The sequence below is a fragment of the Antennarius striatus genome, chromosome 10 (assembly GCF_040054535.1).
Source record: "Antennarius striatus isolate MH-2024 chromosome 10, ASM4005453v1, whole genome shotgun sequence".
NCBI classification, from domain to species: Eukaryota; Metazoa; Chordata; class Actinopteri; order Lophiiformes; family Antennariidae; genus Antennarius; species Antennarius striatus.
The window spans coordinates 8,304,195-8,320,930 of record NC_090785.1 but is presented as its reverse complement, the minus strand read 5'-3'; the positions used below and the strand labels follow the sequence as shown (position 1 = coordinate 8,320,930).

At 37.6% G+C, this 16,736-nt stretch overlaps 3 protein-coding genes across 4 annotated transcripts; 1 reads left to right on the top strand and 2 right to left on the bottom strand.

Moving 5' to 3' along the window:
- Window positions 1-368: 368 nt before the first annotated feature.
- On the bottom strand, window positions 369-5,054 carry si:ch211-145o7.3 (forkhead box protein N2). 2 transcript variants are annotated; one of them, XM_068326099.1, is made up of 5 exons: window positions 4,811-5,054; window positions 3,413-4,062; window positions 3,082-3,203; window positions 2,056-2,111; window positions 369-1,654 (listed from the first exon to the last, which is right to left on the bottom strand). In XM_068326099.1, the coding sequence occupies exons 2-5, from the start codon at window positions 4,019-4,021 to the stop codon at window positions 1,308-1,310; spliced, it is 1,134 nt and encodes a 377-aa protein (XP_068182200.1). In that variant the 5' UTR covers window positions 4,022-4,062; window positions 4,811-5,054; the 3' UTR covers window positions 369-1,307. The 2 variants fall into 2 exon arrangements, with proteins under 2 accessions (XP_068182200.1, XP_068182199.1); XM_068326098.1 differs by lacking the exon at window positions 4,811-5,054 and having other exon boundaries at window positions 3,413-4,203.
- A 477-nt stretch (window positions 5,055-5,531) lies between these two features.
- On the bottom strand, window positions 5,532-9,855 carry yif1a (Yip1 interacting factor homolog A (S. cerevisiae)). The gene is made up of 9 exons (XM_068325473.1): window positions 9,777-9,855; window positions 9,336-9,387; window positions 8,692-8,936; window positions 8,061-8,165; window positions 7,259-7,337; window positions 7,116-7,173; window positions 6,874-7,029; window positions 6,643-6,736; window positions 5,532-6,206 (listed from the first exon to the last, which is right to left on the bottom strand). The coding sequence occupies exons 2-9, from the start codon at window positions 9,364-9,366 to the stop codon at window positions 6,048-6,050; spliced, it is 927 nt and encodes a 308-aa protein (XP_068181574.1). The 5' UTR covers window positions 9,367-9,387; window positions 9,777-9,855; the 3' UTR covers window positions 5,532-6,047.
- Window positions 9,856-13,262: 3,407 nt separating this feature from the next.
- Window positions 13,263-16,699, top strand: fosl1a (FOS like 1, AP-1 transcription factor subunit a). Its single transcript, XM_068325869.1, has 5 exons — window positions 13,263-13,431; window positions 13,531-13,652; window positions 13,879-14,136; window positions 15,215-15,322; window positions 15,446-16,699. The coding sequence occupies exons 2-5, from the start codon at window positions 13,536-13,538 to the stop codon at window positions 15,998-16,000; spliced, it is 1,038 nt and encodes a 345-aa protein (XP_068181970.1). The 5' UTR covers window positions 13,263-13,431; window positions 13,531-13,535; the 3' UTR covers window positions 16,001-16,699.
- Window positions 16,700-16,736: the final 37 nt, after the last annotated feature.

Here is a 16,736-nt window from a genome sequence, read left to right as displayed (position 1 = left end):
TCGATGTAGTTTTCTTGTGGAACTTACGAATACGGAACAACTATATAAAGTATGCAAATTGGCTGTTTTCTAAAAAAAAAAAAACCGTACATGGATGAAAAAGACATAAAACACAGCAACATATTTTGTTAAATGGATTATTAACCTGAATATCTAATAACGTGTGTCCATGGGCTGATTGTTACACCATCTAATGGTGTAAACGCATTATCAGAAATAATCTTACACATCAGAAGAATACCTGTTTTTCATTGCGACAAACTAACGCACCGAGTCGATAGTGATTTGTTGTTAACAGGACATGTGTACACAAAAACAGAATAACAGATTTTATTTGTTAGATAATAAAATGAGATCTACAGCTTTTGAAATGAAAATTTACGAACAGAAATTCAATGTACAGTACTCTGAAAATAAAGCAAATCTAAAATCTAAATGGCAGTGAGTACGTCATACGTTTTTATTCAAACTTTGTCTTGATATAAACATCGTAGCTTTTTTTAAACAGAAAACTCATTCAAGAAATTAGTAATATGACATATACTTAAAATAATTTGTGGCAGACATGATCAGAAAAAGGAAAATGGGGGTACTGTATTGAAATTAATTAGACATACAATTGTGTAGTGCTTTCTCCCTTTTTGAGTGCAATCTATGATAACTACATTATAAATATATTCTTATGAAGCATTAAACAATATTTTCAATTTTTATGTGTTCTTCAAGGTAAACTCTAGCAAAACAATAAGAAAAATTGTCAATTTTTTTTTTGAACGCATGGGTAAGACATTATGTTTAAATGGTAGTCATCTGAAAATAAAAATTTTTTCAAGCATTTTCAACATTTTCAAAAATGTTAATTTCACTTGTATAACATTAAAAAAAACCCAGAACCATACTTCTGCTTTAGTTGGAAGCAAACCTTACACCCCTGAGAATGAAATCAATATATTAAAATGTGGAAAACCTTGAAAATTCCATTGAACTTAAGATCATACTCCCTTAATACTTAAATATCTCAGCACATAATTTTGTTCATGTGTTTAAGTTTAATATTACACTCCCATTACACTGTCTAAGGTGTCAGAGAACACAAATCCAGCTTCTGCATTGAAAGTGCTTGAATACATGTGAATATTATCCTAATGTCAAAAGTTAATGTATATAAAATAATACACAAGCCGTGGAGCATTGTGAGATCTTAGGAAGTAGAAATTGATTTGCCAAATATCATCACCTCATCCATTAAAACGTAAGCATAAATCCAATGATGCTGCTCATTATATATTGCTGAACATGATACATCTTTAATATCCACCACCCGCTAGGTCCAGCAGTGACCCAGCAGCCTCCTGGACCTCAGCATCAAGCTGGAGGATCTCCACTGTCTCCAGGTCCAGTTCAGCTTCACCCGGCAGCACCAGGTACTGGTGAGACTGGTAATAGTGAAATTCTATGTACCCACTGTCCGACAGGGGGTCTTTCTCCATTTCTTCTCTCATCTCCTCCTGCTGGTATTCAACCGATTCCATGGTGACAAGCTCCTCGTGATCCAAGGTCAAAGGGCAAAGTTGGTTTTCAGAGAAAGTTGGATTATCATTGGTCAAGGTTTGTGGAGAGGGCGTGGAGAGGAGGAGGGCCTGAGAGAGAGGATCTACAAAAGAAAAACACCATAAATATAGGAAAAAATGTAATATTAATATCCGTAAGTGGTTTTCATAAAGCCTGTTGAAGAATATTTTTGTGATTGTTCAGTAAGTATGTGGCCCATACAGCATATTGGCTCAGAAACAAATGGGGAGAAATGGACGGACTAAGCTAGGCTATTTGCTGGGATCCCACTGCAGGAGAAGGTTGTTGCCATGACATAAGAATACAAACAGAAGAACAATGTTGACTGTTGAGAAAGCTGCAGAGTAGGATCAGGTAATAAAAGTGTCACTGGGAGCTACTGATGAAATATTCTAGACTGAAACGACTTAAAAAAGGTTGAAATATTTCATTCTTTGCTAATTACGTGAAAGGAAATTGCTGAGTCTAGTAATCAACACTAACCTGCAATTTCAAAAGAGTCAGACACAGCAGGCAGCCCAAATTCAGCCCCTTCCAGCCTACAAGACAAGAAAAGATAGGTAGACATTCACAGAATATAGTTTAAATTTCAGTGCGGCAGCATCATTAAAATTTTAAAAGTTATTCAGAAAGATCTCACACATCAGAGCCAAATATTATTTTAGTCATCCAGTTGGAAGAAATCCAGACAAAATTACTTTGTTAGAGAAAAATAAACCCATGCATACAGATTTATACATAGGAAAAAGCAATTAGTTCAAGACAAATTCTTAAAATTGCATGTCCAACCACCTATCAAAAGATTTTTAAAAAATCACCAAAATGACAATAAAAAATTGGCAAATGTGGATAGTTGGTGGCAGTGAATATTTAGTACATCATTAAATGACTTAATACTTTATCATTATTATTTACCTTTCTTGTGATTCATCTAGAATGTGATTCATGAACGATATCATCACTAATATTCAATATTGGCATTTTATCTAGCAGTAAAAGAATGATCCACTGCAGGGAACCAGTTGTTTTCATTATCCAGTACAACATTGCTTCTGAAAAAGGATATGACACTAAAAAAAACATGCTTTTTTATTTTTAAAGCTGTTTCTAAACCCAAGGGCTCATCCTGAACATTAACCTTCATGATGATTTACCAATTAACCTTTATCATTACGTCATTATCTGTGGAATTTTCTAACTCGGGGTCTCAAGGGTTTCATAAATTTCACTCTTTTGTTGGTCCTGTCCCTACTTGTCTGAAATGCAATGCTAGCATCAAATGTAGATTAAGCATGTATTTAAAACAATCAATGAAACGACCTTTGACACAAACATCCAAATTTGGAATTCTCCTTGTAAAATATGGAGCTGCTTATCTCGTACTTATTTAAAACGGTATAATGATCAGTTAAACACAATAGCATTAATTAACTTTAATACTTAAATTTTTTTGAATATTCATAATAGAGGTAGTTGTTTGTTGTGTGTAAACAGTGTGATCCTACTCACAGTGCAGGCTTATTAATCAGATTGCTGTTGGTGCTGTGAAAGCTGTGGGTCTTCCTCAGCATCTCGATGAGTGCTGGCCGATACTCTGGACACACACACCAAAGCGATCCCTTCCCCACTGACTAAACAAATACACAGAACAACAAACTTAAAACTGTAATGACGGCACAAACACACTGAACCTGAAAAAAATTAACATGTTGACAACAGAACTGGAATCAGTGAGTTGCTGAAGGATTGTTGCTCGACCATCTGTCCTATATTTAGGCACAATAGATTTCATCACTAACAGACCCAGTTTCCCTGCAGTAACAGTGAGTCCTGTACCCACCTGACTCTTGTCCCTCTGAATGCGACAGAAGCTCTTGCTCAGGGACAGATTGTGTCTGACAGAGTTCCTCCAGCCTCCTGTGGCAGTTCTGTAGTAGGGGAAATTGTTCACAATCCAGTCATAGATGTCTTTCACTGGAAGCCTCTTGTCAGGTGAATCTTCTATTGCCATGAAGATCAAGCTACTAAAGGAGTATGGTGGCTTGGATGAGGCAGGAGAAAGAGGATGGGCAGATTGTGAAGACTCCAACTGAGGCAGTGGTGGGATTTTTGTTAGAGGCTGCAGAGGTAACAGGTTGCCCCTCTGATGCAGCCAGTTGAGGCAGGTAAGGTCATCTTGGTCAGATATATTGCCCGTGATAAGGTGCTCTGTGTTTTTCCCTTCAAGACACTGAGTTGCAATACAGTGTGAAAGAGGAGAGGAAGAGTGAATGGACTCAGCTGTTGCTGGAGAAAGTGAGGCAGGGGGTGGGGGGAATGAAATAGGAACGAGTGGAAGTGAGTCGTAGGCATTTGAGCAGGTCTGCTGTGGTGAGGAGAATGGTCGAGACTCTCTGAAAGAGGTTGGGCATGGCGATGAAGGCGGCGGTGTGTGAAAACTATTCTCCATCTCTCCCAGGCACAAACCTCCAGGATGATTCAGCTGTACCACTGCAGATATCACAGAAATGAATGGAGGTTATTGTTGTAAGAAATTAGTAAAACAAATTAGTATTAAAGGTAAGCTGGTTCATTTTACTGTGGGGCACGCTCCTGATAATTCACATGAAGTCAGTCCTAAGAGTTAAAGTGCACCCCATTTATAAACATCCAAAACTCCTCAACAGGTCAGACAGAAATTAATATTAACAGAGTAGAAAAATTAACTTTGAGATTTTTTATTAGACTAATTTCTGTGAATCATTTCAAGAGTAGATCAAACCTACTACTTAAAACAAAAGCAATAATTTAAACACACAGAAAAACATCTCTTGGTTCATGTTAAAAAAAAAATTAGGGATGTAAAACAAACAGTGATTCAGTTAAATGTTAGCTATCTGTTCAGCTCCGATGAGCATCCATTAAACGTACAAAGTCCAGTATGTGTAGCCGACACTAGAGTGCATCTGCTTGAATAAAACGCAGTGTTACCAGCTTTTAGGTGCAGGTCTCCTAAAGCCATTTTTTGTTGGCATCTATACATATTCAGTTGAGTTTACCAACAACAATAATAATAAAGTAATTGTATGCAATATAAAATTCAAAGTTTGTGCACGATTCCACATGGTTGAGTCCAGCAGGGAAATGGCGGAAGAATATAAAGTTTCATGTAGTCAAGAAAGCCGCGTTTTTCCTCTGGCAGGTAACCCCTTCGATGACGTTACCTAAAACGACAAAATAATTTTAACTACTTACTCACCAAATAATTAAATCGACAATTCAGACCCGGTTCAGGCCTTGTTCAATATCCAGAAAACGTTGTTTTAAAATTAAAGGTGACATTCGAGCGTTCAGACTAGAATCGGAGTCGAACAGACTCTTCTGCGCTCTGTTGCCGTCGGAAGTTTCCATGGAAACGAAAAGGACGCGTTGTAAAGTGGACGCGCACGGGCGCGCACCCGTCGCGCAATCGCTCAAGCGTACTGCGGAGAGGCAATACACAAACACAGGAGGGCAGTAGTTCATTAAGGAGGAAAATGGTGGGCAAAAGAATTTGTCACCTTTTGTTGTAACTTAAGTATCACTGGCCAGAGTAAAAGAGACATGCCTCTGAAAGAGTACATGAGTAAAAAAATAAATATAAAAGTACTTCATGTAACATAGAAGGTTACGTGATCATTACATAGCTGATGCTTAACAGCAGTACTTTGGTGCTGTGGCAGGTTAACCTGAGGTTATTAATAATGACAGAATGTACTATTCAGTGATTCGATCAATAAAATCAGTAATGTACTCTAAAACCTCTGTTGAGATAATAGTAAGCACATACAATATTTCAAATACATTTATTCAAACAAGTTTAAAAGAGAAAAGTAATTAATGAAAAAAGAGGAACTGACAGATCCAAAAAAATAAATAAAATTGTTCCAAACAGAGATTATATATCACTAGGATCAATAAAACTCACAGAAACTGCAAAATATTAATGCACAAAGCTCAATTTATTTTTTCTAAAAAAAAATTCAAACATGCTTTGTCAAAGGCAGATAAATAAAACCCAGGACTTACAAGGTAGAGGGGGAAAAAAACGCAGCACGTTACCATATCAGAAAAGTGGCACTCGAATCATATGTGTAACGTGCTTTTCTACTTTGTGAGGTAAATACTGCAAAGCTTCTATGTTTTATGTAAAAGGGAAACTGAAACTGAACAAACACATGACATAATAAAATTCTTTATTTTCAAAGTAATGTGGCCAAAAAACAAAAGTATGTCAGTGTTACTGTGCACTTATTGCAGATGAGTACAGACTTCCAGTGCAATATTTTCTGTTACACTTTGAAGTTTACTCATCAAACCATTTCATCATTAATTCGTCCATCTGAAAAGCTCAACACCCGCTGGAACTCAACACTCTGCATGTTTTGTTTTTACTAACAAAACAGCATATAAGGGCACTCAACAACCACATTACCTGGCTTAAAAATGCCTCGTGGTCACCTGATCAAATGAGACGTTAACCAGTATATAATGATTGGCTGAAAGAGTGCAGTAGCCACAGTGATATAAAGACGGAATTGAGGTTTGGCACTTGTTCCGGTTCCCATAGAGTCAGAAGAGAGAGAGGGAAGGATCTTCATCTTCAGAGATCGAATCTGTAAAGATAGTGAAATTATTCAGCCTGTAATTAATGGAGAACAAATAGTAAGAAATTTACAAAGCTGATTTAATTCACAGAAAAAATATATTTTGGGAAATATGAAGATTTATATGACAATAAATGTTAAATGAGCACAGCTTGTTCATGTCTGCGTGAAAAATCAATAGTTTTGATCCCATAATTATACTGGTATATATTAAATAAGACATTTAATATAATTTTGTCTGACGCATGATCAATGTATTGAAAAAGCAAGCGTTTCACACAAAATTTTTGCTCAACAGCCAACAAACGACAGCAGTAGAAATCATCCAAATTTCAGGTTTGCAAGAACGTAGTTATTACGGATTGATGATTTGTTTATGGCTGAAGAAAAAAGCTCAACCTCAAATACTTAAAGGCTTTTTAATATGATGGATGATGATACTTACAATGAAAAACATGAGGGAACAAGATGACCACGCAAGGGCCACAAAATAACCATCACTGCCAAACAGTAGGCCGCACAAAATTGAGAAGATCATCCTAAAAGGAGACAGAGGGTCAACTTACTTTTAAAATAATTGATCAATTCCTGATAAACTCCAATTAACCCTAATCCACCACAATATTTTGACAGAAAAGCAAAATCAGATACATCCTAAATATAACATGGCATTTACCCAACATATTTGTATCCACTGTAGGCAATGAGGTCAAAGGTTGTGAGATCGCTGTGTACCGTCAGCAGGTACAAACTCAACAACATCACCAGGACCTCAATGATGACCCACACCAGGGCCGTACTGGCACACAGTCCAAGAACCTCTGGGCTGAACCTGAACATGAACACAATACACATCCGTCATTCAGATTACCTGACAGGAACATGCTTACTGTGACCAGATGTGATTGAGTTACTCACCGTTTTTGAATCCCAAGGGCCATTCCGGCAAGTAAAACGTAAGTGATGAAAGCCATTGCTAAAAGACAATAAATACACATAATAAACATCTAAGACTCCAGAACGTTATAATACTGACAATTAAGTATTTATAGAAATCTCACTAGGGATGTAAAGATCAGGTGCATTCACATCCTGTCTTGGAGTGAGTGGAGTGTCCCGATGGTAGCGAACTTCCCAGTCCTATCAGGGAACAAGACATGAACCATGTGTTCTTTAGTGTTTCTTTTGTGTTTTTTTCTTACTATCAACAATGTTCATATCAACACAAAAAATGACGATGCCAAACATGTTACTATTTGTCCTTTCTTAGGTACTCAAGACTGATTTGTTGTACATGACGAAATAAAATGAATAAATCTATTCACTTACAAATGGAAAATAATTACCCAAGAAAGCAAAGAGAAAATGCCTCCGTGATTTGTAATCAGACCTTGAACAAACATGAGTAAATTGTTTGTTGGAGGCTGTTCCTGTATAACTACACCTACACATTTATCAGTGATCATGGGTTTCATCATTTAAGTACACACCACTCATGAGGACATCAAACAATTACAACTCACTTTAATGGTTATAAATACTAAAAAGCATTACATGGAATTTAGGAACAGATAGTCCATGCTGCTTGACCCTGATTTTGCAAGGAGAATTTGCACTGTGTAGTTCACACATTATCAGGGTACAAAATGTTTAGAGTGGTGACTTAATTTACAATCTGAATAAGTTAAGATGTGTGTGAATTTACTGGGCTCAAAGTGCTCATAAAGAAAACAAGACTAGTGATTAAATGGCTGAAAGCAGATACCACCTTTATTATCATGCAGTCTTAAGATGATAAAAATGTTCTGTGTTGTTCTGTATGTTGATGTACAATAAAGTCTGAATGAAAAGCTCTCATTTTACCTGATGTGTATATGGGAACATGAGGATCATAAGTTTCTTCAAAACGTATCTTGTGTCCACAGCAAAAAAGTATTTCAGCTTGTTGACAGACATGAACCTGCTGATCTGAAAGGTAAAAGTGAAGATATTATATTCACAAAAGAAGAGTGACAGTCTGACAGATTTAGCAAACACAGCTGTGTCATTGCATTTCCCACAGATAGCTGTGACTTAACATTGACATCAATTCTACATACTTTGAGCCTCCAGCACATTAGAGTTGCCAATCCAGTAACACAACAGCAGTTTAGTTAGTGTCATCAATGGGTGGTACTTTTATTTAGATAATTGCCCGTATTTTATTCCTGACAAAGAGAATTGACTGATTGTACTATTAAACGACAAAATGGATCAGAAAATATGTTTGACTGAAACTTGTCTGATAAGAATTACAATTCCAACACTACCTTTTCAGATTCCAAGCCTTAATATGAAAACTGTGGAATTGTAGCTAAAAACTTTAAAGCAAATCACTATATTTGAGAAGGTACTGTATTCCTGTTCATACACAGATTTTACAGCTGGAAAGAACCCAGACTGTTAGACTGATATATTTACACCTGCACATACAATTTTCATTTTTTCACCTCACCTCTTTGTTTACCATATCCTTTCCCTGGTTGGCTAACGACGAGCCGTACATCACCGCAGCATTGGCCATTGGGTCAGTGAACAGGTTGTTGACCTCTGCACTTCCTTGCATGTCATTTGTGTGTCCTCCCATACTGTAACCAGGAGTGTAGTACCCTTGACTGTTCAATCCTGGGGCTGCAGAACTGGTATCTTCAAACAGGATGGAATCGGATGTGGGGGGAGCAGCGCGGGCTCTTGGTTTGGCTGGGGAAAAGATGCACTAAGTGGTGGCATTTGATCTTCTGTCGAATTATTTTAATATTGACTTGATATGTTACCACCATATTATCCACAATACTGACAGTGAACTACCTCCTCACTGTTTAACATGTCAATTCTTTAATTTGAGACATTACAACTGAAGCAAGAGCAAAAATGACAATTTATTATGTGTAAAATAATATATGAACTCATAACACTACATTTAATTCAAAGCCAATCAGTCCAGCTAATGGAGTGGAATATATTAATGCATGTCAACATTAAAAATGACAGGTATGTTTGTTGAGCCAAGTGGGCCTTGCTTTCTTCAGAAATAGGAAGTTGACATTACCTATGGATTTTTAGCCAAATTTTACACAAATGATTCACATTTCCACTTACTTGCTCTGTAGCCATGATGTGGTAATTCCATGATGACGTCCGTTAACGCTAGCTTAAAATAATAAAAACAATGATACCTTATAAAGTTATCTAGCCCACTCGTCGGTTAATGTCACTTTTAGTTAACGTTATATAAAGGTTGGTACAACAGGGTATTGGTGAGCTAAATAAATCACTCCGTCTTATGCCGCTACTATTATTGAAAGCATTTAATAATGTGATAAACACTTTTAGCAGCCAGATCTACGTTCACAGAGTGTACGACTGCTAGCTACCGAGTCAGATGAGCTAATTTACCAACATATTTTCAATACACGCTCAGTCATACCGCATAGTTGATGATAATATATTTAGCAGTAGCTTATTAAATATTTATACAACTTATTTAAGAGATGAGGTTGTTATTTTTTTGATTAAAATAGCGAGATAACGAGCACTTACCACAACAGCTAACGTGGCTGGCTAGCTACGTGGCTGCAGTACTGTCGGGTTGGCCCCGCCCACCAGCGGCGGTATGATGACGTCACTGTGCCTGCGTGGCAGAAAACACGGCTCACAGCTCATTTACACATACATGCGAGCCTTAAATCGCAAATGTAACCACTTGTGAAAACATTTGAGTATAGTTTACATCTGATCTGCATGTTAACACAGTTTTAACACATTTAAGGGACTTTAAAAAAAAGCACAATTAATTTGAGTAACGCTTTCACGATTCAAAAATTCAGTGTATTCATATGCGTGGGCCAATTTTTTGCATGATTTTAAACATTCCAAACTACAAACCACTACCCTTATAGAAAGAGATTAAAATTTGGAAGAAGATGACATCTGCAAGAATAACAAACCACCATGTCTTAAGTTTTGTTTCTGATTTTAAAAGAGATAGTCATTCAATGCTATTACGTTTACATGTGCTTATAATATTAGTTTTGACTTCTAAAGTAATTTTTGCACTCAAGACTTTCAAATTTAGATTCAAGGCCAATGCATCTATCTATCTATCTATCTATCTATCTATCTATCTATCTATCTATCTGTCTGTCTGTCTGTCTGTCTGTCTGTCTGTCTGTCTGTCTGTCTGTCTGTCTGTCTGTCTGTCTGTCTGTCTGTCTGTCTGTCTGTCTGTCTGTCTATCTATCTATCTATATATATATATATATATATATATATATATATATATATATATATATATATATATATATATATATATATATATATATATATATATTTCTGTCCATGGTGCTGACTAAGAATTGACAAACTATAAATTACAATTCAAACCAAATGAATGGAGGTGTATGAGAGGAATGTGTGTGGGCTAGATGAGTTATGTGAAAATATGTGGAGATCTAGTAAATATGCACTGGAATTCATCCTCAGAAACCCCACAAAAATCTTGACTTTTAGAGGGTAAATGTGGAGTCAATCAGAAACCAGCATTCTTCCTAGACACTGATATGCAAGAACATGTGATGAAAAATATTTCTTGCCAAAAAGGGCTTATCTGGTAAGAAGACCATTCAATTAATTTGTCTTCTTATCTGCTTCTTCTGCTTTTGGTGGGTCATGGGTGTTGTTGGAGTGTTATAGGCAGGAGGTGGGGGACACTCTGAGCAAAAGACAACCACTCACGCACAGACACACAATTTGGAACTGACCATTTCACCTGAAGTGTGGACATGAGGAGAACATACAAACTTCACACAGAATGGATTTGTTCACAGAACCTTCTAGCTATGAGGCAACACTGCTACCCACTGCGCCACCGTACCACCCCTTAAATTATAGATGAAAGAAGTAGTGGCCCAGTGATTCTGGCATCAGGGTGAAAAGGTATCCAACATGTTGTGACAAGTCACAGCATTAAGTGTGTCATCACTGCATTCCTGAAACATGAGTCATCTGATACCCACCTTTACCCTATTTAAACTTCACATGACACCATCAAACCAACCTACATGTGTGTCCTCATTAGTCGATGGCGTAATATTGTTGAAATCTTGAAATATGGCTCATGTGCAGTGAACAACAGATATGTATACCAAGGTCCTCTTCAGTCCTCACACATTTGGCAGCATCTGATTTTCCTCCTTGTTGCTACTCCCATTTATAAGACATGAGGGGACAAAAGCCCAAATTTAGTTTCTCAATTTCTATATAGCTGATCATTAATCCGTATCTTATTCTGTATTGTAGAAAAGAGACCAAAAATATACCAAAGAAACAGTCTGTTATATGGACTCTTTTGATAATCTTTATTCCTCAGAGAAGAATTAGCAGTAACGTGAGACATTAGTTCAACAGTGAGCAGCTATGAGAAACCTGGCCTTGCCGGGAACTCTGTCCTTGGAGACTGCAGGGTCAGCAGCTGTTAAGCTTACTGAATCTACAGCATGCATTTTTAAATCTGTACTAGTTGGCGTAGTGTGCTTGCAGGTAAAAAAAAAAGTTGTTGAATTGAATGGTGTAATAACTCAGCAGCTTTGTGAAAATCAAGTGACTCATCTCCACAGGCATGCTTACATTGATGTGGTTTGTGAAGTGAGAGTGACTGCCAAAAACCTCAAGACAATTAAAAACATTCCTGCCGCTGTGCCCACATCCATTTTGTAGGACTGGCAATTGTTTTTTTGTTTTCTTACTGTTGTTCACTTTACAAGTGTATTAAGTATTGCCAGAGTTGAAAACTAAATACAAGAAACTGTGGAATGTACATTTCTTTATGTACATTTCCCATAGACAGACAACTGCTCACACTCACATGATAAGACCTACGGAAAATTTGATGTTACCAATTGACCTAATTTTCATATTCTTGGAGGTGAGAGGACTGAGAACCTGGAGAGAACCCACGCAGAAATGGGGAGAACATGCAAACTCCACACAGTAAGGAATCAAACCTGGAACCTTCTTGCTGTGAGGTAATTGTAAATCAAACTAGAACCAAGGCAGTCACAGACTGCAACATCCCGCAACACCCCTGACTTCAAAATTTTACCCTGAAGCACTTGCATAGGTCAAAGATCAAAGCTAGTGCTCTGACCTACTTTCATAGATCAGAGTACTAGCTTTGATCTATGGTCTTACTCACAGTGGCTTTTTTCTCCCTCGTCTTTCTATCTTATCCGGTTCCTGAGTGTACAAAAGTTGAAATTTGACCTTGACCTAGTTTTCTCAAGATCAAGGTCATCATCTCATTTTCATCCCCTTTGCCGCCCGAGTAATGTGTTTTTTGTTTCATCTTTCTAGGTGGACTAACGGATTGATGGAGGAACACACGCAATCATAATACAGTACATCACCGCTTTGAAGCTGGATGTGATTAAGTTCATTGTACTTTGACATATTAACTTAGTAGTAATACTTTCTACCTTATACTGACAGTACAAATTTCACTGATATAATGTGCATGTCCTGTATTTCTTTCTTTTTTTTTTAACTGTAATGAACTCTGTCCACTCAGCTTTATGAATCCAGTCTGTAAGTCTGTTTAAATTGTAATGCTAACATACTGTATAGTAATATTCTTATCATGTAGAAAATATTAAAATTAAATGAAAACGTCACGGCAACGTTCAATTTCAATTCCCCTTTTATGTCATCCACGTAGATTTTTGTACAACAAATATAATTCTAAAATGAGTCGACTCATATTAATGATATTGAACACACGGCAGCAGATTACCGAGGCTGTTGTCGTAGACTGAATAATATTGGAACGAGAAAAACAACTCCTGGATAGTCTTTTTTTTTTTTTTTTTTGCCTGAGGAATCCCTGTTACTCTCTGGAGGAAACTCACCAAATATGGGCAATGACGTCACGACGCGAGGAGGTTCGTGAGAGATTCCAGACAACACTATTTCCCGTAACTGTGGAGGGGCGTGGAAAACATTTAGTGCCGCTTTAAGAGTTTACAACCTCACAATCATTGCCAGACTTTGACTTCTAGATCTATGACTAAACACAAACGGATCCACTGAAAGTTGTTTTTCGACGTGTTAGACCATCTTGGAAAAAACCGACGAAATATATTCTTCTTGGATCCCCCTTCACAACACGACCGCTTGGACTCTACCGATTTACCGCAATAAGGTGGGTTTACTTTGAATTGGGACTCAATCCCATAGTAATTTGTGAGAGCCGAGGCCTTTATAAAACCATCTGGATCCTGTTTTGTCGTCTTTATAACAGAGAGGATGTATCGAAACTTTGGTAATCAAGGAGGAGGCAACCCGGCGTACACTGGTAGCGTCTCCGGCTCAAACTCTGTGTCGCTAGCGAGCACCAGCACTTCAACCACGCAACAGGAGCAGGTAGGTGTGCTGCTGTCACTAAAGCCGGCTACAGATAATTATATATCTATTATATTAAGTTATTATTCTGTCTATGTAAAAACAAGTTATTTCGTAATTTAATTATAATTAACTTTGCTTTGCACTTTCACTACAGAAAGTATGTATTTTTGTTCGATTTAGATCCCCTGTTGGAAAACTTGTGCACTAACTTTATTCACATTTTATTTTATTACATTTTTTCCAGAAATTTACAATGGCTGGAAGCAGTCAATTTGTACCAAGCCTCAATGCCATCACAACAAATCAAGACCTGCAGTGGCTGGTCCAGCCCTCCCTCATGCATGCACCGGGCCCTTCACAGTCTCCAGTACCTCCTTATCCAACCATGTCAGGGGCCCGGCCACTGGGACCACAGCCTTCCCATTCCCATCTTCTCAGACGTGGGGTCATAAGAGCAGCAGCAAACACTTCTGGTTCAACAAGGCACCGAAATGAAGACCATGTAAGATAGTTGTCCTTAATTCTTTGAAAATGTATGACAATATTTGGTCCCAAAAGGTTTTGAGAGAAGCTGGTTATTGTGGTTTTGTTACATTTCTCCAGCTTGAAAAAAAAAAAAAGAGAGACTTGTCATAGGTGAAGACAAAAAATTCTTGGGATTCAAATTTTCCCTAGAGGGTAGTGAGGTGTGAATAGCCACTCAAACATTTCTGAGTAATATCCTTTAATACTCTATGACACAGTGCAGTCATTTCCTTTATACTCATACATAAAATGAATCCTTTTAGAGAAGAGGATGATCCTAAAAAAGAGTGTTTGGCTATGTTGTTTAATGCCTTATTTAATTAGATTTTGAAATTCTATATTATAAGAAAACAGAACTTTGACTTTCCAAAGGTAACCTTGCGCGGCTTATATTCTCAGATTATGTTTCAGTCAATATTCCCCCACCTTTGACACAGTGTTTGAAAATGTCTGCTCTTTGTTATCAAAGCAGTCTTTCAAGTCAAAACAAGATAGCAAAGATGTAGAAGTGACGCAATTAAATATAGTACTTTTTGAACCACCTTCATATTTGTCAGTACTCCAGAGTTGGTTTCACCAGTCACACATGTTGGCACATATCCCAGTCGCAGTTTGCTCTTTGAGTTGTACCAGCATGATACAGGAAGTGAACTGTCATGTGACTCATAGGGGCGAGTCATTTTCTGTGACTCAGACCTGAGTCACTGCTAGTGCCTGACTATGACTCATTATCCTGAAAGGGCGGGAAACTTTGGATGAATGGCAGTTATTTACTGGATGAAGTCAAAATTAGGGTGTTACAAAGGCACAAAAGCTCAGACATGTCAATGTCGTTCAGCTGCCAAGACTGTGATGACTCACTGCAGACACGTGCTGTTTGTCATGTCTCATGCTGCATGTGGTGGGATCCCAACATTTCTACATTTGACATTTTGAAATGTCTTCTGAAATCAAATGGTTTTCGCAATATAACATTTAATATTAAATGGGATTTAGACTCTGTCTAACTGTGTAAAGTTCACTCCTTTAATATGTTTACATCTGTTTTATCAAAGCTATCACACGAGGAGATGGAGAGACGTCGAGTAAGAAGGGAGCGGAATAAACTGGCAGCAGCAAAATGTCGTAATCGCCGTCGGGAGTTGACAGACACATTGCAAAAAGTGAGTGAATGTTACACAAATATCAAAAATCCATGACTGAAATACAAGTTACTGGTTCCATTTAAGCAAGTGACAATTTACATACCGTATATCTGTGTCTTTCTGTGCTTTCCCATAATGTAGGAGACTGATGAGCTGGAGGATGAAAAGTCCCATCTACAGAAGGAAATAGCTGAATTACAAAAGGAAAAAGACAAGCTTGAGCTGGTCCTGGAGGCTCACCGTCCCATTTGTAAAATAGAGGATTCTGAATCAGATTCTGACCCAAATCCGTCCGTCTCCTCCGTGGAAGGCATCAAAATGGAGCCGAAGGACTCTGGTAAACCTGGATGTTCAAAGCCACCAATGAAGATGGATAAGCCCAAACCGAAGATAACTATCCCTAGCAAGTCTGTGACATCATTTTCCTCAGCAGCTGTCACTGAATCAGAGTCCCTCCACACCCCAGTTCTGACTTCCACTCCCTCCCTGACGGCCTTCACTTCTAGTATGGTTTTCACCTACCCTTCTGCCCCAATGGACACTAATCCCTCCACCACATCCAGTGCTACATCACAGCAGGGAAGTGCTCCACAATCTCATGCCCGAGAGTCCTGTGGTATAGCTCATCGCCGCAGCAGCAGCAGCGGGGACCAATCAGATCACTCCCTGCACTCACCAACCATCCTCACTCTGTGATACGCATTGAAACACTAATATTCAGTTTTACTTAAGTCAGAATGTGTATGACAAGGTTGATGGCTGGTAAAAATGACCAAAATGAATGCAATTGTTGTGATAAGCATTTCAAGATTAGATTTGTGCCTTTATTTCATTTAATCTATTCAGAAAGTTGACTGTTCCTTGTCATGGAGGTTAGCGGCATTATTAAGATATGAATTTTACACTTTATAGTTTTAAAAGTCTATATTTCAAAACTGTCAGATATAATATTTGGGGTTTAATATGAAAGCACTGCATGCAGAAAATATTCTCTTATGAATTATTCAAGCTTTCTAGAAATAATTGTACTATTTTAGAACTATTAATGTACTAATAGTAACAATTTTGTGTACTTTTGCACTTAATGACTTGTTACACTGTCATGTAACATTGTAAGGTAACACTTTATAAACCTCAACTAAGGGAAATAGACCTATAAATAAATTGCCCTTATTTTTTTTCATGTGAGAATTCTAATATTGTCTATGCAAATTATTGACCACTAAGGCTGGGCCATAGGAGTTAATGTTTGATCAAATATTTATTTTTGAGAGTGTAATATATTTTTGGTAGTTTTCAAGCTGTCAGATGATCTGTCTTAGGGGGGCGGTGCCTTGCTTTTGTCTACTTTTGTATTATTTTACAGACAATAAACGATTATGGTTCCTAAACGTTTGATACTGTCATGGTGTGATGTTATGGTGACAAACAA